Here is a 23,578-nt window from a genome sequence, read left to right as displayed (position 1 = left end):
TATGGGAAGATCACAGGCTGTGGAGGGAAATGCAGTTTGAACCCGATAGAAGGGAGTGTGCTGCATTCAAAGCAACCATGCTCTGGACTTCTTAATTTATAATTAATGGCTCAGTTGTACATTGTCTTTTCACAGGTCCCAGGTGCCATCAGACCTAAGTTCAGACACTGCTGTTTTGTTTCTTGAGTTCACTTTTTGAAGTTTAATCTCAGATCAAGAAAGGGGTGGACAAGAATATTGTTAGTACCAATGGAAGCAATCAATTCATATGCTCAGTATTTTGGGTCTAAATTCATAATTGTAGGTGAAATGAGCCTTTCTGAAAAGCCGTCAGGAGCACTCATATAGGGCACAGGCTTTATGCTAGCTGGCACAGAAGAAAATTTGTATTTTCAATAGTGTTTTCTAGTTTGATTTATGTAGATCATGCAGCCAGAGACTCTGTATTTTTAGCTGACATGAAAAGACTTTCTCAATACAGTGTGGTTTAGAAAAATCTATTCAGCCAGGAAAAAAGGTTGTGATGACCCATTAAGGAAACATTCCTTAAGCCCCAGCAGTTTAATTTAAAAACATCTTGTTTCTTCAGTCTATTAATCCTAAACAATTCCTGGACATTTTTAAACTATGCAACTAATCCTGAGAATGCTCACCCATGCAAATTGTTGCTTAGAATGGGAATAAAAAATTATGCTGTCAGGTTTCATATCTGGGATAGAGAGGACTTCACATTTTAGATTATAGAAATGCCACTAATCTTCTGGGTGAATGAAACACACTTTAACCTTGCTCAAGTACTTCTTTGCTGTCATTAAGGTAAACAGAATGAATATTAATAGGAGAGTTTGGCCTGTTAAGGATGGAAGGCAGTATCTGCACCAAAATGCAGTTCAGAACACTGAAATCGGCCTACTTGGCTGAAGATCCTAAAATGCATTGACATCCCAAATGCCATAAGGAGCTGATGGGAGTTTTTAAAGGTATGAGAATAAAACTTCCTCCAGCATGTTCAACACTTGCACAGTAAAGGATGCCTGCTGATGGAAGGGAGCAGGATTGATTTGCTAATGGATGTTCGTCCATTTACATCTGTGGATCTGCCAGCCACAAGGTAGCAGACATGGTGAGAACTTTCATTTGTTGTGGGAAGATTAGGAGAGCATGAGATCATAGCCCTGGATAATATGGCCAAAGTAAATCATTCATTATTGTGATGTATATATAGTCCCTGCCCTGGGTTACCTTCAGCAATGTGAAACATGACAGGTTGTTTCTTTATTTCTAATGATTAAATAGGCAAAATGCATAAGACATGTTCTGTCTACTATTTCTCCTTTTTTGGATTTTTATCTACCATTGTTTTCAGCTTTCTGAGGGTGTTCTTTATTTAAAATAATGAAAGAATGGGGAAGAAAGGAAGGAAAAAGGAAGGAAACGGCAGAGAATGGAGACAGAACTCCTTCTCCAACCACTGCTTGAAGCTTCTGACATGCCTTGACATTGCTCTTTTCATACAGGTTTAAAATATGTATTTCAAAACTTCCCCATGCCCCTAAGCCATAAATATTTAATTCTCAGTAATACCATCAATCAGCTTAGAGGATCTATGAAAGATATTGGTGGTAAAAGCTTCTTGTGCTGTTTGATGCAGACCTCCAAAAGCACTCCAGTTACTCAGAGAGCTTCTGAGGAGCTTCTGGCATGGGGGGGGGTGTTGATTATTGCTCCCTGGGGCCCTCTGACACCTATGCCTGGATCAGAGAGATGAGAGACAGCCCAAGAGCAGCACTTTGTGCAAGACAGGCAAAGGTTGGCAGCATGCAGAAATTCCTGCAAGGAGCAGGAGGAAGGCAGCAGCGCCCTCTGGGGCAGGATAATGGGCTGCAAAGGGGAGCCAGAGAGTGAAGGAGCATTTTGTAGTACTCAGGCAAAAACAAGAGACAAGACAGGTGATGTGAAAGGGTTACAAAAAAAGCAATAACAAGAATCCACAGAGAAATTAAGTTTAAAGTGCATCAAGGTTTGGGTTTTTTATAAAGTATAATTTAATTTATCATCCATAATGGAGAGCTCATATCAGGACGGGTTTGTTTATTTATTATTTTTGCTATTAAAATACACTGTACGTTGGACAGCAGGTGAGGGAGGGGATCCTCCCTCTTTACTCTGCTATCCTGAGACTCCACCTGTGCTGGGGTGGTACCACCTGTGAACAGTTCTGGTGCCCCAACATAAAAAGAACATGAAACTGTTGGAGGGAGTCCAGAGGAGGCCATGGAGGTGCTGAGGGGACTGGAGCACCTCCCCTGTGGAGCCAGGCTGGGAGAGCTGGGGCTGCTCAGCCTGGACAGGAGAAGGTTGTGAGGAGAGCTCACAGCTCCTTCCAGGGTCTGAGGGGATGCAGGGAACCCAGAGAGGGACAATTCCTCAGGAACTGCAGTGACAGGACAGGGAATGGCTTCAAACTGAAAGAGGGGAAATTTAGGTCATATGTTTGGAAGGAATTGTTCCCTGTGAGGGTGGGCAGGCCCTGGCACAGGGTGCCCAGAGCAGCTGTGGCTGCCCCTGGATCCCTGGCAGTGCCCAAGGCCAGGTTGGACACTGGGGCTAGGAGCAGCCTGGGACAGTGGAAGGTGTCCCTGCCATGGCAGGTGGTGGAATGAGGTGAGTTTTAAGTCCCTTCCAACCCAACCCATTCTATGATTCTATAATTTGCCATTCTCAAAGGTCATTTGAACAAAGCTCATTTGAACGAAGCTCATTTCTCTATCGCAGCAGTGTCACCAATACATCCAGTACATCTAACAGTATTTAGTTAAAATAAATGTTCACACAGCAGGGATACAGGAAAATTTAGACAGGTTGGTTAGGGTAGTTTGTTCTGCAAATGTGAGCTACTTGTGATAACTGGCACAAAACATCTACTGTAACCAGGCAGTTTACGTGTCCCAGGGACATTTCTACCATGTAAAGCAGAACAGAGTGCAGGAATTTGCATTGCTCACTTATCCATTTATCCCAGTACCATGCCATGTGAAGAGTCCAGAAACACATGCTCCACAAAACTGAAAAATTGCATTTTAGAGTAACTTTATCTTTTCCACAGACTGTGCTTGGAATTCCTGGTACAGAGCAAGTAGGGCTTGTTGGTTTTTTTTCAGTCAGTTTCCAGTTGAAGTCATTGGAATACTTTTCTGGAGTAAAATGCCATCCCACAGGTTGCCTTCCTGACCAGGTAGGGAGCTTTGTTATTTACAGATGTAAGTATCTATAAAGCCCTGCATAGAAATAAAGGTGGCTTTACTTTGTTTGCAAGGCAAGGCATGAGGCAGCCTTGGGAGAATTCTGTAAACAGGGCTTGATTCACAGAACCTGGGAGTCATTGGAGGGGAAAAGTAAATTTGCTTTAATGAGCTTCGACTTAGTATTCAAAGCAGGAAATTTTGACACGTTTGGGAGTACTTTGCATTAGTGTGAATGAACCAGGAGCCCAAATCCTTGGAATGGGAATTATTTCATAATGATCGTAAGCTGACATCACTGAATGGGTTTAACTGCATCATTGTTAGTGGGAAAAGTAAGGGGGAAAGGTCCTTCAGGGCATTACAGTATAAAGTTGTGCTTGGCATGGAGTCTGGAGAGGGGAATACCTACAACATCTCCCAGATGTGGGTGGGCAATGCCTAAAATCCCAGGGGTGCTTTCTTCCATAGGAGCCTCTATTAACTGAGGGCCATGGAGGGAGAACTGCAGGAAAATGGCAAAAATGTCAGAGATCTCCTGCTTAATATCCTGGAGGTATGGCCAAGTGATAGTCACCTTCAGGAACTCAAGGAAAAATCATTCCTTTGGGTCAGGAAGAAGGATTTAGAAAGGTCCTTAAGGAGCTTTTATTGGAAGAGTCATGCGGAGTGATGTTTTGAGGCTACAAGGACACACCATCCACTTCTTACAAGTGTGTTATTCCTGAGAGATCTCACACCACCCCTGTGTGCAGTACTCGTTTCCTAAATGACAACAGCAAAACATAAACTTGGGAAGCAGCACAGTTACATATGGAGTTGGTCTTTCTGGTGAGGATTAGTTACTTCTACTTGGAGACAAGAGGCAAACGAAGTGAAGTGTTTGCTGTCTAAAGCAGCAAAAATAAAAATATTGCATTTTTTCACTGTAAGAAAAGAATTTTTAACATTTTGGTGTCAAAATATGTGCAGAGGGTAGTGCCCACTTATGCTGATGGGCATAAGTGGGTGCTAAAATTTGTGCCATGCTCACTTCTGAGAGGCAGTATTCTAATCCAAAATCACATGATTTTGAAAGAGGCATCAAAGAGATATTTTTATTGGGCAAGTGGGCATTTTGGTGCCTATAGGTATTTTTAAAAATCCCACTAAACGCCCTACAACAGTGAAGTAGCTTAAAAATGAAGGTTTGTAATTCCTCAGGGAAGAGAAGGCACCACCTTCACCCCCAGGTCTGTGGGATCTGGCCATGCCTTTCTCATGACTTGGGCCTTTAATGTCAAGGTTGTTATACCTTGACATTAAAGAAAAAGAAAAGCAACTCTGTAAGGGGACTTTGCTAGTTTAAAAATCTTAAAAGTACCATCTCACTAGGGAAGAGGTTTAGAAATAAAGGGATAAGCTAATTATTTATAATTAGGTCAGACTGAGTAGGCTGATTGCCATAATTAACACAGCCTAATGACTGGCCGAGGGGATTGTACTTGGCTGTACTGGGTGAAATCTGGTCAAAGGGATCTCGGCTGTGCTGGTGTGACAGCATCCCCATCCCCAGGCAGGCTGGGAGCAGGGAGTGCGTGGCTGAGGGAAATGGGTGCGGGTGACTGTGCTGGAGGGCTGAGCTGGGATGGCAGGGTGCTCCGGGGAGGGTTGGTGGGCTGGGACAATGCTCCGAGCGAGCAGCAAGGGGCTGGGTGAAGGTTTAGAGAGCTGTGCGCCAAAGCAAACAGCAGCACTCGACTGAAAAGAGATCGCTGGAAACCAGAGGAGTGTTCCTGCGGCTCAGAGAACCGAGGACATCCCAGACTGAGCTAACCAGGGTAAATCCTGCACAGACAGGATGAGCCAGGAACATTCCCAGTCCCACAGCCACTTGCAGGGGAGGCTCAGAGAGCTCTGTGGGATGCACAGCGAGCTGTGCTGGTGGCTGTGTGTGACATCCTACAGCACAGCCTTCCCTGCTGCAGGAGTGCTCACTTCCCTTGGCCGGCTGCTTCAATCCTCTCCACAACATTGAAAATTAGTCTGAACAACAGCCAAGTTCATTCCAGAAAGAACTGATAATACAGCAAAGAGAATAGAAAACAACCAGAGGTTGTTTGAACAGCTTCCAGGCCGCTTCAGGAGAGCATCATACACACCTTGGAAGATAGAGAGCGTGAGCAAAAACCTTGGTGTGGCCCCATGTAGCTTTCCAAATCCAAAACTGCCTCAGAACTCCAGGCTGCATCCAGGCCTTCACAAACAGTGTCAATTCATTGCTGGAATTGATGCAAAGTTTAAAAGTTTCTTAAGTAACTTTAGTCAGTTTTGCTCATGTGTATGCCATGGGAAGGGAATTGAGGTTTCTTTTCAGGGGACTGTTCCATCAGGCAAGACCTGATGACCTGAACATCTCATGCAGCAAAAGAAAACAACCATCAACGACCATCAGCTCCAAACATTGCTGACACAGTCGAAAAAGAGAGAGAAGAATGGTCTGGGAAACAGCGAGAAGAAAGAGGACCTAATTAGCATCAGAGGATCCGTATGCAATAGGAAACCAAATACAGAGAACTGTGCAACTTGGGACCAATGAACATTGAGCCAATGAATTTCTATGGGTTTTGACTGTAAAAAATATGTGAAAAATCTGGTAAAAATAATGTATCATGGAATTATTTTTTCTGCATAATGCAGGCTATGTGTGGATGAAATTATTTCTGTTGCATGTCCTGGCCAGAACAACATCCTGGCCAGAATAAAGTAATGCCTAACACTAAAAATGTTTTGATTTTCTGACTCTAAAAATGTTGTTGGAGAGTTTTCATTTTTCCTACAGTTTTGGTGACACCATCAGGCCTCATTGTAGCACAGGAACACACTTGCTCTGGTGCTTTGCTCAGCAAATAGAAGTTGCCTGAGAAGAGAAGACATAAAAATGAAGGGTACAAATAATTTCATAGATATTAGGTGACAAGACAGAGACCTTCCTGAGGTCTTGCGTAGCTCAATAAAAAGATTATTTTCCATCTTTACTGACCTCAGGTCCAAATGTTTTAAGATCTCCAGGTCTTTCATAGGTATTTGGTAGGATAAAGAGGGAAAATAAATAGTCTCAAGTCCATTGCTCTGATCTGAATAATGTTGGTGCCTCTCTGATGCCCCTTTGGAAATGTAGCTGGGTGTGGGGGTCTGTACTCAGAGTTGAAGCGGCTGTCTGAGGAAACAAAATTGCTTAGAGGATCTGCAAGACCCACACCTGTCAGATACACAACCAAAACACAGATTACTGGAGCTGTGTGACAGACTCTTGATATTGATGGCCATTTTCCCATCACATATTGCTTTCATCAAAGTATTCATGGCTCCCCAAAAAGCCAAGCACAATGCTTTAAAAAAATCAAAACATTTATTTTTGTCAGATTTTAAACATATCTCCCTGCTCCTATTTGCATAATATTTCATTTGGAAGTTTATTTCAAACTCAGATAAACTTTCTCTTTGAACTGTACAAAAGTGTTGTTAAAATACTGAAATACAAAATGAAGTGTTAAGTGCAGATCAAAGTAAAGGCTTCAAATACATACTTGTCCACCCCCCAAACTTTAAAAATATTCTTCTTACAAATCTACCTTTTTTTTCTTTTTTTTTTCCTTTTTTTTTTTAATTAATGGAAAGCAAGGCAAAAACTTAATCTGGAGGTGACATGGACAACCTCTGGATCAAACAGCCAGAAGCTCCCAGTGCCACAGCACTGTATGAGCATCTCTCACAAGAGTGACTGTTAAAAATTACCTTGGAAATGCAAATTTTGGTAACTTAGGCGCTCAGAGGGCAGTTTTCCCTCTTGCTTCTCTGATGGTCGCTCTCCCCAGGCTACACCAGTGCCTCATTTGTCAAAACTCCAGTTATCCAATGTGTTCAACATTCCCATTCCTGCAGGACTGTGGGATGCAGAGCTTTGGCATGACCCAGTACCCCAGGAACAATAATGCTGCACTGTCTTACATCCACAGAGTGTTTTAGAGAGGGGCGTTGTACCCTGCAACCCCCAGGTTATGTCAGTCTGGAAATGGCCCTTGGAGCAGGTACAGTGGAACTGGGAACGCAGAGAGAGACACTGGAACTGGTGCTGGAAGAAAAGTGCTTGTAATCAAGAATGTTCATTATATATATATATGTTTAGGCACGGTGTAATTACAACACCAGTGGGAACCCATATGTCAGCAAGCTTTCAAATGGAAAGGTTGTGCCTACAAAATGAAGCCATATATTCCCATTAATTGAAGCAGTTGATTTCCAGTTACACAATATGAGTTTTAATGGTGGGACTCACAGAAAGTCCATGAATTTTTTTCTTTTTTCTATTGCTCTGTGGTGTTAAGGTGGCATAATTTAAACTCAGCTGAATGAGACTGGTGCCAGCAGGGTTGTGAATATAAGTGACTTTCAGGATGCTTGCCTGTGAGGTGGCATCAGAATAACCTTGGAGGATTGGTCTGTCAGCACTGCCTGCACAGCAGAGCAGAGAGGATTAGCAAGAGAAATTTTGATGAGGGTATTTACTACTAATGACTGCCTTCAAAATTGCCTTTTATCTACATCTTTTCAAAGAATTTTCCATTCATTAAGCCTTATAAAACCTTTGTAAAATTGGTAGAAGATATAGAAATGCAGATATCTCTGTGCCAAAGCACACAGAAATACTTTGACAGAAAAGGGCAGCGGTACACACTGAACATTATTTAAAATAGGAATTGCACAATGTTACAATGATGCTATCACTCTGTTAATTAGAGTTGGACCAGAACAGGGGAACAGTCCTTCTCTTATGAAAAATGGTGTGGAAGGATCAGTAAATAGTCCTCGGGGCTTCTGTTTTGTGTAGTAGCTAGCAGTGAGACAGATGTATGTTATGCAGTGATATAAAAAAAAAGTTAAGAATCTGAATGGCACCTGTTCTTTTATTGTAATGAAATCTGCTTCCCAAACTGCCAAGAGATAAAAGCAGTGAGTCAGACCTACTAAAATGCTGAGCTGAAAACCCTGAGATTTAAAAAATTATAAATGTAGGGGATTTTTAAAGAGCCTTTAGAGTCAGTTTTCCTTTTCTCTGTAGCCTCGAAAGGAGAAAGAAAGAAAGAAAGAAAGAAAGAAAGAAAGAAAGAAAGAAAGAAAGAAAGAAAGAAAGAAAGAAAGAAAGAAAGAAAGAAAGAAAAAGCTGAAGACACATCCACAAAGATGTTCAGTCTGGTGGTGTTCAAGAGAGGCCAGAACCAGTTATGCAGCTGCTTCAGAATGTGAGGGCTGGGAAGAAAAATTGGTATTTGGAGACTCTGTTATGGCAGTCATGATCAACAAAGATTTAGTTAGCAGGTTTTTTTGTAAGCCTTCCTTCCTTCCTTCCTCCCTCCCTCCCTCCCTCCCTCCTTTTCTCTCTCTTTCTCTCCACACAAATTCAAACTTTAACAGGTTAGTTCTCACTGTTGATGTTTAAATTCATCTTTCCTTGGAGTACCCCAAAAATTCAGCAGTTGCTATAGGAGCAATGTTTAAGGGCTCTCAATACCATTAGTCTATCCTATAAAAACACAACCAGTTTAATAGTTGAAGGTTGCCAAAAGATACAGTAATCTGTTGGAAAACTGAAGTTCTGTGCACGTGTGTCAGAGTGAGTCAATGTACATTAAATAAAAGAAAAAGAAAAGCAAGTTTTTTACTTGGAAATGACTTGTGGAAGCAGCCTCAGAAAATCTCTGAATATTTTTAAAGGGAAAGACGTAACAGATAATGCACAGGATGACTTGCAGATCCAGCCATGCCTGCTCTGAGGGCCACAGCAATTCTGTGCATCTCTGAGTGCCAGCTCCTCCCTGTGGGGCTCAGAAGACGTGGTAAGAATGAAGGGTCATCATCACAGTGAGTAAAATGTTGGATCCAGCTTGGGCAGCTTCCAGGAAATTCGTTTATTTAGTTCATTTGCTTATTGCTTTACCACTTCTGCTCATTAGACCAGCCAGTGTGAAACTCAATTTACAAATAAATTAATTAATTGATAAATATTCGGTGATGCAGAAGAAGGCTGGATAAGGAGTGGCACATTGAGAGCTGAGGAGGAGGGTGCAAGAAGGCTCTTTGCAGCCCTCCCCTATAGCTTTTCTAATGGTTGGTAGAGGGAACCAATAGAAATTTGCTCTTTGATTCTTGAACAGTGTGAAAATCCACACTAAACTTGTGTAAAGGCCTGACTGTGTTCATAATGGTTGCAATAAGACTGCAATAAAAAAAAAATCACTGAAGCATCTTCTGGGTAAGTCAGTCTGTAAGCTTAGGAAGAAGTCAGATTTATTTTTTTGTTTGTTTCTCATGGCTGTAAAGCTGCAGAATTGTTGATTAAGGAATCACTTGGTGTGTGAGAAGCACCCTCATTCCTGAGTGCAGTTCAGTTTGGTTATCCTCATTAAAAAGTTCCCATGCTGCAGTGTTAAAATACTATTATATAGTTTATATAAATATATATAAAAATTAATACTATTAATAGTTAAACTACTATTAAAGAATAGCCTGGCCTTTGGCCATTGATTGGAATTCACAGTAGGATTTTTTTTCACCCAGTTTATTTCACAGCATTTTGGATAACTTTGACAGAAAACAAATAACCAAACAAATACAAAATTGCTTTGTTCCACAAGAAGATGGAAACTTTCAGAAAGGTTCATGGAGCACAGATCCTTGTACAGGGAGGATCTTGTGAAGTGCTTTGGGAAAAAAGGACACCATATTTAGGGTCTTTTGAAGCCTCCACTAGACACCAAAGAGCTTTGAAGTCTTTAAAATGTTTTTTCATAAGCCATTGGCACCAAGCTCAGTTAAAGCACTCAGTTAATTTTTGATCAGATATATGAAAAAACCAAATAAGAATGTGGATTTCTTTTCTGAGGCTTGTTGGTTATCAGAGTAGTGCTGGAAAAAAGGCAGCTCCATTTCTGTGCTTAATGTGCCTTAATACTGCATGACCACAAACCATTAGGTTCTTCATCTCATAGGTGATTAATTTCCAGGGAACATATGTTAAGAGAATAAAGTCTATCCCCAGATTTCCTCCCCAAAAGGTTCTCACAAGGCAATGTCAGTGTTTTGTATTTATTGACACAAAAAATGAAAAAAAGAAAAAAAACCCCAGAGAGATGAAAAATCAGAAGAATTTTTTTTTTCAGCAAAACTAGTTTTAGTCATGAGGGAAAATAAAATATTTCCCAAAGCTCTGTAAAGCAATATGGTGGTGATGAGAAAAAAAAATATTGCAGCTAACTTAATGTGAGCATGAAATGCATCATCACTGTTCCCTGACTTCTAAAACTGGGTAATGCAAGTTCATAAAATGACTATAACTTCTTAGGCAAAACCCCTATTTAATCTCCTTCCAAATAAGCAGAAATGTCATTATGTTGCCCCTGTCCTGCTCTAAGCAGACAGCTCAGTGCTCAGGCCTTTTGTGGGGGCTGATGCTGAGCCTGGGGAGGATGGGAAAATTGTCTGCCCAGACTCCTGAGAGAATTTGGCTACCAAGTGCTAACAGGTCTTCACTGACTATCTGTAAAATGAGTTTTATTCCCCTCCTCCCCATCCAGGCTTAGGCATCTTCCACACTGGGATGGGTTTTCTTAGGGCAGTGATGAATGGACATGGTTATCCAGGATCCTGCCAGCCCCCACAGGTCAGCCCCTGAGCAATACTGACATTCCATAACAAAACTATTGCCAGTGTTCTCTTCATCTGAGCTCTACTTCTTCACTGAAATTTTTCACCTGCTTTATTTCTCCAAAACTTTATGTTCTTTGAACAAAACCATGAAAAATAGTCTAAATAGTTTATATTTGACAAATTATGGATGGTTTTTTGTATGTGTGTCCATCCACGGCAGATCTTAGTGTGAGGTTTCACACCTCACACTGTCCTGTGTAAGGACAGCCCAACAGGGTTTTCAAGTTATGTCAGTGTAATTGTTTGAAAAATTATGTACAGCTAAATCTGTCTTTAAAACTCCCTATTTATTGTGTAAGCTTTCAACAGATGGACCTAAATATCAGTATTGAAGTCATCTATTTCACCTGTCTCATTAGAGAATTATATGTAAGAGCCATAAGCATATAAGGGTTATATAAAATTGCATTCACTATTTATGTATTATTGTCTCCAACACATATGTCCTTTCCATATGGGATGTTCTCACTGTACAGAACATGGTCGCTTCCAAGTATAACTCAACAGAAGCGCTCAACCTTTGATTTTAAAACTGTGATCATCCCCACTTCGACAGCCCACGTTGGGAGGAGATTCCAGATTGTGGGGGGGAAATGGCTGCCAATCTGAATGAGGAGGAATGTCGTCAGATGGCAGGGAAGTATTTGTACGAGTTGTATTAACAGAAACACTGACCTTTACACACTGCAAAACAAGCCAGATGGGCCTTGGATCACAACACCCATTTGTCGAGTAGAACTCCTGAATCATCTCAGGCAGTGTTCAAATACAGCCAGGAGAAGCCTGAACACAAAATCTCCCCTAAAATATAGCCCTGATGCGGCGAAGGCGCACCAGGTTTTGAGGTAAATGCTATTCAAACCTTCAAATCCTAGGCAGTATTTTGTTGTGTAAATTTTGGCCTATTCATTGTCTGGGATGGAAAACAGATGGGTTGCAGTTTAGCTTTGCAGCTAGAATCCAAATTCAGTTCTCTGGCTTGTTGTTAAGAGAGTTAATGCAAGTTGAATAATATGCACTGGCAGCCCCTAAAACTCTCAGTGGTTTTCTTTCTCTTTTCCTTGGCAGGGTGAGACCATTCTGCATTAAATTTGCATGTGGCCACCTTTCTCCCTAGAGTAATGCCAGTGGTTCATCTGACCATATTTCTGGTGGGTAAGGGCCCTAAACTTCAGGAACTGTGTCCTCACAGACAATCCCCATGCTCATTGCAGCTCCTGCAAGTGAACCAGAGGGACCTGCAGAAGTGAGCAATGATTTCGCATTTCCCCTGTTTATTCATTAAACTGGTGAGGGTGATATTCTGCTCCTCTATGACAACACTCATCTTTAAATGAAACAAATTAAACTTTCTTAAGGGAGAAAATACACTGTGTTGTGGATGTTTATGGCAGGGATATTAATAGAGTGCTCAGGGTGACAGAACACATTTTAAATGGAATCTAAAAGAGATCAAGGAAGAAAACACCATCTTTCAGGGAAACAACAACAGCAAAAAAACCCCCAGACTAATTGAGCTTGTAACCTTTGTTGTGATTAGTGTGAGTAGAGCAACAAAAATACATTGGGTTTTGCTTGGAGAATCTGGAGGAGAGGAAGAGCTCATGTGTCAGAACTCAGAGCTAAGAAAACATCACAAATGTTGCAGTCTTCTGAGTTTAAGTGATGATGGGATTCAACCTGACAGACTAATTTTGAAGTTTCTGAGAGAGATGGAAACTCTTTGCCCGATAAATAACTCTGAATTTGGCCAATTAGGAACAAGAGCCTTCTTCTGGCTGGACACTGCTTTCCCTGCCATTCCACTGTGGGCACAGCTTTCCTGAAGGAAGGACTGGAAAGATTTACCCTGCTTTTGGTTTTCTGACCTGCCTGACTCTGCTCAGACAGCAGTGATGTGCTGAGCCCATGGGGAGCCACGGAGCACGGGAGGGTTGGGAAGGAACACAGCAGAGAGGGGATGATAGTTTTCAGGGGTCTGTCACTCTTAAAGATCAATAGGCTCACGAGAGAAAGGGATTTTAAGAGCTGCAAAGTAACATTTGAAGTCAGCAGGGATCTGGATTCTTTCAAATGTTGCACCCTCAACAGACCTGCAGGGCCTGTTAATGGAGCTGGTCCCACTCACCAGGGTGTAGAGCAGCCCTTCCCTGTGGCACAGAAACCAACCTGCTACTCATGGTTGTGTGTCCCCTGGGCTGTGCTCTGGAGCAGGGTCTCCATCATGGCCATGCAATCAAAGTGGTGGCTGAGGTGAGCATTAAGGCCTGAGTCCCTCTCACTCCCTCACACACTCGGATTATCTCCTGTGCCTTGTTGGCTTTGATTTCTTTGATTTCTTTGACCAAAAGCACTTTGCCTGAATCTTTTCTTCTCCCGCTCTTCTGTGAGGTTTCAAGACAAGGAGTAAATCTCAGGGAGACCAGGATGGTTGAAGGTGAGTTCCTCCTACTTCCCCTGCTGTCTTGGTGTTTCCAGGCAGGCTCCCTTCCTTAGAAATGCTTCTATCCCTCTGTTTCTTGACTCTCCAGATGAAAAGATGTTTTTTCCGGCTGCAGGGTGGTGGTTTTGGTGGTGTTGTCACATCACATTCTCTTGGAGGATGCAGCTCTGCATTGGCTCACCTCCACTGCCGCAGGGCAGCCCAGGGGTCCCATCCACTGGGCAGGGAGCCCTGCATCTCTCATCCATTAGTGGCTATTCCAGCTTGCGACTCCCAGGGATATTTCATAACTGTTGCCCTCAGAGTGTGCAGCCAGCACAAACTGGGAGCAGAGGATGATGACACCTGCAGGGTGTAAGGGACATCACAGGAAAGTAAATCGCCTGGGCTGCTGGGGATTGCAACAACCCCCACAGCACCAACAAACAGAGCAGCCACTGCTCCTGGGTCTGGCTCACCTCTGGAACGTGTGGTGGGAAGGGGCCATGTCTGCAGTGAATTACTGGCATTGGCTTCCTACATTGCATGGGAAGGGTTGGTTTAGGCTCTGAGTTTTATAGTTTATAGGTACACTGGGAGTCTAATGCTCTTTTATTAGCACGACTCCATGCTGACCTCCATGCTAAAAAAAGCAGGGACTTTCATTTCATCTCGTAATCCACCAAGGGCAAATAAACAGTCAGAAATTCTACTATTTCTTTTTCCCCAACTCTCATTAAAACTGTGGTCTCTGTTATTACCATGCAGACATTTTGCACTAGTTTTTTGTTACAGTCAAGTACAGATGCCCTTTTTATTTTGAGCCAGAGTTAATAGCAAAGGGGTTTTTTGCTAAAGTTTCTGATTATCTGCTATGGTTGAGAGCACTTTGCCAGCAATAATCTCCTTGGAATATTCAGGGTTATGCACAGCTTTTAATCCTTTAAAGAGTTTGTCAGTAAATAGCTTGTGAACACTGTGATCTCACTTGAAAAGCAGCCAGCAGACTTCTGAACGTGCTTGTCCAATCCTCCCTCACCCAGCCACTGGTCCAGCATCAGGAACCTGAAGCTGCTGATGCAAAAGGCACATAATGGATTTAATTGATAGGATTTTACAATGAACCATTGGTCACAGCGCAAGCCATGTCTGTGTCCATTCTTTTGGTGGTGCTGCTGCAGCTGTATGCTCTGTAGGATATCTCTGTGTTCTGTAGGATATCTCTGTGCACTATAGGATGGCTTTGTGTCTTGTGGGAGGGTGCTGGCCTTGCTGCTCTCACTTGGAGGCAGCATAGGAAAGGGGAGGCGAGGCCAGCAAGGAAGAAAAAGAGATCCTGTTTTGATCTGTGTGCTGGAAGTGCCCAATGCCAGGCTGGGCAGGGGCTATGAGCCCTGGTCTAGTGAAATGTGTCCCTGGCCACGACATGGGCTGGAAATGAGATCAAGGCCCCTTCAACACAAGTCATTCTGTGATGCTTTGATACAGTGGCTGGACAGTCAATGCTGAACTTGCTGGGGATTTACAGTGTCTCTCAATACAACTAATTTCTGCTGGTTTTTTCTTTCTTTTTCAAAATATCAAAAAGCAACTCCTATGTCTTTATTGTTTTTTTTGTTTTTACTCTTACTACAGTTGTGTATTTCTACTTACTTGAGTGAAACAGTTCTCCTTAGGTGGCCATGAGAAAAAATTTGCCTTTTTACCTGTTCTTAGTGGGGGACTTAGGTGTTATTGGAGGAATTTTCCTCATGAAAGGAATGGTTTGTGACACCAGGCACTCCAGAGTAGTCTGTAGTGCAGTGGCGGCCTGGGTGGGCAAACAGAGTGTCCATATTGCTTCTGTTTATGAAGTTGAAACACAGTGTGACACAGCAGCCTCCAGGAGTGTGGGAGCACTTGGATTCCAGCAGTGCTAGCTCATTACACTGACTGTCCTGAGCACTACCATTTACTCACAGTAGTAAACACTGTGCTAGAGCACGTACACAGGATCCAGGCTCTACAAAATTATACAATTTTGAGAACTGAACAATCCTGAGAGGCTGTGCTTAGTGAAAAACATTTGCTGGAGCATTGTGTAAAGCCACAGAAATGGGCAGTTTTTGGATGTCAGGAGACTTTCCAAAAGTTTTTACCCAGATGAAACTCTGATAGAAATTGTTAGGGATATAGTTAGTAATTTGTGTCGATAAAATATAGACTTCTATAAAGTATATGAATCAAACTGGCTGTACAAAGGGGGGATAGGGATTTCATTCTCAGGATGGTGAAACCGTGGCAGACTAGCAAGGGAATACCATGACATTTACATATGGAGGAAACCTCGGCTGCATAGGAGATGGGCATTCATAGAAACATGTGTCCAGCGACGCCCAAAAGATGATGGCCCACAAATATACCCATCTGAGATAACCAGAGCCATCAACACCTGCCACCTGAATACAGGATTCCAGGGAATCGGGGAGAAGCATTAATCAATTCCCGGACAAAGGCTTTCTGCAGCCCGGACTGAAGAAAAGAACTAACTTAAACATGAAGAACTCTAAAAAGAGACAAAGGGACTCTGCCGCGGGTGAAATAAAGAGTATAAAACCTGTCCCCTTGGAGCAGCCAGTGTGAACAAAGGGGGATTTGGTGCGATAGAGGCCAGATCTACATCCACCCAGCCTATCTCCCGGGGGTGTTGCGCTGTCAGTTTGATTGTTGGCTGTCGGGACTGTATCACGGTCGCGAATAAATTCTTTTTGTTTTCTATTAGAATTGGACATATTTCATTTTTACCTATAACAGAAATTAAATGTCTGAAATTACTATGATTCATTAGTGAACAAAACTGCAGAACATGGGGGCCATTCGGTACCTGAGCTCAGCTAAGACTCTTAGGAAGGGTGAAGGATGGCTGGATGAGGACAGCTTTTGAAGTGTAGATTTCTGCTAAATCAATGGACAAGATCAAATTTCCAGTCATTTCCCATAGCTTCTGCCAGCCCTCACAAACAGCTATTCTTTCATTCATTCTGTGTTAGAGACATATAACAGGAGAGCAAATAATGTTCTCTGGGGTTTACACTTTAAGGCATCCAACTTTCCATTTTAGAAAGCAAAGAATGTAAACAATGGTTTTGTTTCTATGTCTGGCCAACATACAGCAGCTCTAGAATCAATAACAGAAAATGTTCCTGAAAGGCCCAGCAGACCTCAAAGAGATAATGTGAATTGTCCATTAACAGTAAGTCATTATGGAACTTATTAAGTGAAGCCTTGGGACTGTCATAGAACCTAAAGGTTGACATAAATTTTTCATACACATTGAACTTTGCTAAATGTGCTTGCATTTGATTAATGATGACTTTCTCCAGTGCGCTAATAAGGAGGAAAATGTGAGCTGGGGCTGCAGCAGGGAGAATGGGCTCCTGCAAGGAAGGGCAGTGTTGGCAGCAGGAGAACAATAGGGCTTTTAGAGATACCCCGCCAAGCAGGAAGGAGTTTATTACTCCCTGAAAAACAGCTCCTTACCACCCAGAGACAGGGCACTGAGCACAGCATGAAAGCCAATTTTGTAATTGTGGAAGTAAAAGCATCATAGGTCCAAAACGCTGGTGGAAAAATCCACCTCCCAGCCCCCTAAAGCACTCATATATCACAAAGAACCCCAACCTCAGCCCCTAAAGCCCTCCATACATCACAAAGGACAACCAAAACCCCACCCCTCATATATCACACAGAACAATACAGAAGAGCTTCATATTCAGCAAGAGAGAGGAGTGGTGTGTCTGTAACTCCTGCTGGAGACAGAACTGCAGGAAATTTGCCTTGGCAGCCAACGCAGTGAGTCACAGACTCATGGAATGATTTAGGTTGGAAAAGAGGACAACAACAAAACAAAGCCTTCACTTGCAGCTAGGTCTGGACAGCAGCATATGGATTTGTTCAGTTAAAATAAACATGTTTTTTTCCTCTTATTTGGAAGTAGAACAAAAAGGGAAAGCAATCAGCAACCTCAGTCCAAAGGAGTCACAAAGTCCAAGACTCTTTCACTAACCACCAAAAATGCATGGCATGCCCTAAAATTCAATTAAAATTGAATTCTTAAAAAAATACAGGGTAAGTTTTTTTGGGATTATTTTTAACTTTCTAGTTTTAAAGTTGCTAAAGGCCAAACTTTTGAGCTTTTATTTTCTTTTCTTTTAAAAGCGCACCCCTTTGAACAAGAGTCTGCCAAACAGCCGTAGCAAAGAGGACTCAAGACAAGTCCTCTCCTAGCTTAAATTGGTGAGCAATCAGGTATTGGTCCTGATTTTAAAAACACAAAAGGAAGAAGAAATGCAGAAAACAAGAGATGTGGCAGGCTATTCCATCTCCTGGCAGCACGGGGTAGAAGACAATAATTGTTTCCCCATCACCACCAGCTATAAATTTGCCACTCTGGAGCAGTTTTCCCCCAGCCATGAAATGCTTTACCCACAAACCTGGTTGGTGTCTCAGCTGTTGTTTGAGATGTTATGAACTACTTGATGCAGTTATGAACTACTGCAAATGCACTAAACAAGTACAGAAAACAAATGTGATGCGGCTGGGGGAAGTATCAGGTTTTGAGTTTGGCAGTTAAGAGAACTCACAAGGACTTTGAAAATCGCAGGTTCAATTCCCTGCCCCAGATAATATTTATTTATAAAGCACACACCAGCTTCCCTGGGAAGTCTGAAAGACTCTTGAGAAAGACCTTTGCCTGACCTGGGAGGAGTTCTGACAGTCACTCACAGTCCAAGCAAGTCTCTCCCTCTTTCTCTTTCTTGTTTTTTTTCCACACAGAAGCATGAAGTGGTCCACACCCTCTGCAGACCACTGCCCCAGCCATGGATCAGGAGTTGTCCCTAAGATGCACATCCCCCCAGCAGGAGAAGGAGATCTGGGGTATCAGCAGAGTCCCCTGTGTGTGCACACACATGAAGTTCCCTTGGCAGAGCTACTGCAGCTTCTGCCTCTGCTCTGCAGGACAGGGCAGGACAGCCACTGGGGATGTGGGATTTGCAGCTCATTAAGGGAGAGAGTAACAGAGATCTAGAGTTGGTGAGCAGGCAAGGCCCAAGATTTCATGCAGAAATACAAGAAAAAAGTTTTTCAAATTACTATGAATCTATGAATTTGAGTGGGCTAAAATTGTTCTGTGGCTTGGGTAATTGTAGCCAGTCCAGCTCAGTCAGGTTTGAAAGGGTCTCTCTTATCAAACACAGAGATCAGTGATAATAAATAATGGAAAACTTGGGCACTTGCACACAGGGAATGGTATAGGGTCATGGTTGATGGTTGATACCCAGTCTCAGGCTATAAGAGTGAAACAATAATAAAGCTCCAGAGACCTGCAGCTCACTCCCTGAAAAGCTCACTCAGTCCTTTTTTCTTTTTCTTTTTCTTTTTCTTTTTCTTTTTCTTTTTCTTTTTCTTTTTCTTTTTCTTTTTCTTTTTCTTTTTCTTTTTCTTTTTTTCTTTTTCTTTTTTCCCTTTGATACAGAACATGATTCTGATGGCGATTAATCAGTTTTGGTTACAGTAGCTCAGTGTTTAGAGCAAAGGCCAAAGGGAAAACTTGCACAAGTCCTGCCTGGATTTTTGCTTACTGACCCTTCTTTTACAAAAGTAATTCTGACAATGCAGCTAGATGGGGAAGACATACAAGGATTCGATGCTTTTGGGTCCCTAAGATTGTCCCTTTGTGAGCCTTATTTAAAGTCCTACTGTTCTCTTTACCTCTGAGCTTACCACCAGCAACACAGTAAACTTCAGCATTTTATTTTGCCAGACAGTCAACAACATGGAGCCAACCTGCTCCTGCAAGAACCTGCAAGATCTTTAAAAGGCTTTTCTGATCTGAGTTGTAGCAGTCTCTGAGTTGGTATCTTGCCTGCGATCACAGAAATGCTGGTGGTGAGCTTGCAAGCTTGTACCCCTTAACATGGTATTAAAGACTGCTTGACATCATGGCAGGAACACGGCAGAGGAGATCTGAGAATTCCAAAAGAAACCCTCCTCTTCCCTATCAGTGCAAGTTAGGAGAGCTCCCTTAGCAACCAGCCCTGCACTTGCTTCCCTAATTGCTTCTTGCTAGGAGGAGGAGCAGCGTTCCAAAGCACTGCAGAGACACCATGGCACCTTGGCCTCCTGCTTGCCTGTTGACACCCAGCTAGACCAGGAGATGAGCAGTTCTGCCAGCTGCAGCTCAGGATTTGCTCAGCTCACTAAAAAATCTCTCTGGTAAGGTCAGGTTGTCTGTTACTGATGGTGTTTGGAGGGGCGCTGTTGTAGCCCCTCAAATGATCCTCAGGTGAGACTTGCAAGAGGCAAAACTGGCCAAAGCACCACCTTCACTTGCCACCATCCCCTGCCTTACCTGGCTCAGCCGTGGTGATCCTCCTTGTGGTTAGGGTTTTCTCCAGACCCACTGAGGTTGTAGTTAACCTTTCCGTTGTCTTCCATGGATGTGAGGCTCTGTCCTTGGGGAAGGCAGTGCCACTGTGCTAAAGTAGCTGGAGCGGGTGAATTCCTTCCCAGGTGGCTCAGATCTTTGGGAATGCTGCAACAACCTAGGGCCCACAGCATTCTTGGGTGTCGGGACTAACCCAGAGCTGCCGTGCTGGGCTGGGTTTTGCCAAGCTCAGATTAAAGACCTGAGGCTCCTGTGAGTGCTGCGGTGAAGTTCAGCACAAAGCAATGTCCTTTTGTGGTGCCAGAACGTGCTGCTTGTCCAAGGTGCTGCTGACAGTCCGGAGTGAAGGTAATTCCCAGCATATTTCAAGGATGGCCTTGGCTGAGATTAGCAAGCCTAACTTTAAAAAACACTATCATAATTGCATGTTCACTGGGAAGGGGAAAAATAATCAAATGAAAAAGGACAAAACCAGCAGGGAAAGAAAATTTATTTCCAATAATCTACGAGAGTGCTACAATAGAGACTAAAACTCAAAGCATTTGAAACTATTAAAAATGTAGTTGACAATGTCCTTCTTAAAAATTAAACATAAAAATGTAGAAAATGCAGTTATTAATTCTAAAACTTGCTCAAAAGTGAAATAAATCCAGATAGCATCAATGAGGATGGAGTCCTACAAATTACCTTTTTGTTTTTTTACTTTATTTCAATCTGTTAATTTTCAAAGTGATACTCATTTCTTTTCTCTTTTTTTTAATGTTTATTTAAATTTATAATGGTGAAATGTGCAAATCTAGCAAAATATTCTTTGGATTATAAACAGAGAAAAATCAACAACCAAAGAAATTTAAACCAAGTTAATAATAAACTATAGAATGCATACAGCTATAATAAAGTGAAATATTACAATAAACATTGTAGAGCAAATCTGCTAATTTAGCAAACTCTGCCTTATAAAACATAGGGATATCATGGGACAAGTGAATATGTTACGGATATAGAGCTGAAACATCAGTCATCATTTTAAGGAGTTAAATTTTAATCTAACTACATATATGGGGGGTCTTCAGAAAAGCAACACACCAACAAATCAGATTTCCTCTCAGTTTGGTACCTGACTGCAAATGAAGGACAGGGTCTGTAAACGAATGTAGGAAAATGTAGATAATTTTTATTTATTGCCTCTTCCCATATTGCAGCTGCTGATCTCTGACCCCAAACATCCAACTATATTAAATTCAGCAGAGGTACAGTTGTACACAGATGCAGGAAATGTTGATGTGCAGAACATATCCAAATCCCTTCCTCCTTCTGAACTAATGCTTAAAAGCAAAAAAAAAAAAAAAGTTATAGATCCCTTTTTGGATTAGAAACATGCACTACAAAGAACAATTCTGAAAGCACTCTGTATTTCTGTAGTCACAAATTAAAATGTCTTCCTATCTGCAGATGATGCTACTCTATTGGAAATTAGAAGATTAAAAAAAAAGAAATCCCAAACAATCCCCCCACTCAAAAAAAAGAAAAAAAAAAAAAAGAAAAAAAAAGAAAAATAGGAGTTAAGTACCAGAATCTTAATTACTACTCAGGTAAAGGTAATTGTCAGGTAAAACAGTCCTTAGGGAAGTCACAGCTAAACTGGGTCAGATTTCAGTCTCTAGAACCTGCAGAAGCTCAGCACAGATACAGAAACTCACAAGGCTGGAGTAAAGTGTAAGCACCATGTACTTCTGTCCACCCACAAAGTCACTCCTGAAGCCTCGGGAATCTCTAAGATATAAGATAAATGCATATTACATGGGAAATATTGAAAAGTATTACACTTAATTTAATTCAGAAAACACAGTAGGACTATATGATGATTCTTACTGTGTTCTGGGAGCAGCCACAAGCTGTAGATAGAGAGGGTACAAAATGTTCACCAGACATTACATTTGTTTTAATCTAAAAAACATTTGTAAAATGTACTTGATTTTTAAATAATCACTTAACAAGGCAACAAACCAACTACAAACACATAATAAATAAGGTTATTAAAAGGTCACAATTGTAGTAAATTAGTCAGAACTATAAATGGGACATTAGAAACACTATGTTTTTCCTTATATGCTTAATAACCAGAACAAGAATTAAAAAAGAATCAGTTTATTTCAAAGTCTGCTTCTTATATTGAAGCACATATTAAAGCAACAGTACAATGTTCATAAAATATAAGTGTGATGCTGTAACATTTCTTACATGTCAGAATACTGATATTTGTATGTATACTAAAATAAGAATTTTTAAATTGTACAAATAGATACATTAAAAATGACATAGAAATAGGGCGCCTCCCACCGAACAAGACAGAGTTTTTATATCTGGCACGTATTAGTTTAAGATGAAAGAATAAGCAAAAAGATTTACAAGAATCAGCAGTAACAAGTTTGATGCTCAAGAGACATAATAATTGTACATTGTACTGTACATACATCATATGGGTTTAAGCTGGCTGAATATTATATATTTCAAGTTTAAAAATGCACTACCATATAGAGTGTCCATAGTTTAAGGCGAAATTACAGCTCAGAACTGTTATCTTTTCTAATTTGTGGAAGCTTCTTTGAAATAAAAGATTTAGATGTTCATAACACATAAAAGATTTCCCTTATTTGTAGGTTTGCTTTTAGCATTTTCCTTCATTTAAATATTTCGCATTTCTTAAGTGGGTTTTTTCCTTCAGTGAGGCTGGCAGCCAACTTCCAGATTTGCCTTTTGTAGGAAAAGGTACTTCACAGTATTTACCACTTTCATGTCCTTTTTTAATCAAAGGAATCCTCTCTGTCAAACTTAAATGTTTAAATGAGATTTTTCTTGATTTTTAAAAAAATACCTGCTTACATTTCCTCTGGATTCTTCAGAACTTCAGACACAGTTCTTAAGGCCAAATCTTAAACTTTATTGTTAAGAATCATCATCAAAAGTGTCTTTGGAGCCATACAAGTCTGCAAGTTTCTTAAATCGAGGTCCCCAGTTTTGTAGATAGTCGTAGTCCAAGTCAGAATCTGTTGTTGCTGACTCCAAGGAGCTGAGGGACCCAGCCACGGACCCCCTGCCCTCATAGCCATAGATCTGGATGGAGTCATAGGGAGGGGCAGTGGGGTCGTTGTCAGCCTCCTGTATCCTGGTGTTGATGAAATCATCCACGTCCACGCTGTTGGGCGCGGGCCGCAGCCCCGGCCTGGGCAGGTACTGGTACTCGGGCTTGATGTCCTTGCGGGGCATGAAGCCGTTGATGCCGTCGGGGTTCTGCAGCGTGGCGATGTCAAACGCCTCTGTGTCCTCCTCGCCTCCGCCCTCGTCATCGTATGTGATGATGTTCTCCCGCACGTCTTCCTCCTCAAACACGATCAGGGGCTCTTTCTTCTGCCTCTTCAGGGTTACAAACAGCACCACAATGACTGGGGAAAACAAAACACAGTTTAGACTGCACTGTCAAACAGCAGAGCCTTTGTAAGTAATTATTGCATACCCGAGCTCTCAGCTTTTCTGCTGGATTGTTGCAAACTTCTGCATTTTTAGTGCTCCTTGCTAGGTAAAATCAGAGATGTTTGTACACAGAACCAAACACACAGATCTGAGGCTTTCTGTCTGAGCTGCATGCCAATGCTCTTACTAATTGCTCATTACTGCAAAACTAATTCAAGGGAAGTGTTTGTGGGGCCCCAAGTGCTGCAGAACACTGTGACGCTGCCTTTG

The 23,578-nt window shown here is 41.9% G+C and overlaps 1 protein-coding gene across 2 annotated transcripts in view; it reads right to left on the bottom strand.

The window, feature by feature from the left end:
* Nucleotides 1-21,969: 21,969 nt before the first annotated feature.
* The window catches only part of CDH11 (cadherin 11), an 80,151-nt gene continuing 78,542 nt past the window's right edge, over nucleotides 21,970-23,578 (bottom strand). For both annotated transcript variants that reach the window (XM_039699704.1, XM_039699703.1), the window contains one exon: nucleotides 21,970-23,280. In XM_039699704.1, the coding sequence (XP_039555638.1) occupies nucleotides 22,784-23,280 (497 nt within the window). In that variant the 3' untranslated portion in view covers nucleotides 21,970-22,783. The remainder of the gene's footprint in view (nucleotides 23,281-23,578) is intronic.

The sequence above is a fragment of the Passer montanus genome, unplaced genomic scaffold (assembly GCF_014805655.1).
Source record: "Passer montanus isolate IOZ18808 unplaced genomic scaffold, ASM1480565v1 scaffold138, whole genome shotgun sequence".
Lineage (NCBI taxonomy): Eukaryota > Metazoa > Chordata > Aves > Passeriformes > Passeridae > Passer > Passer montanus.
This window is presented reverse-complemented; position numbering and strand designations above follow the sequence as displayed.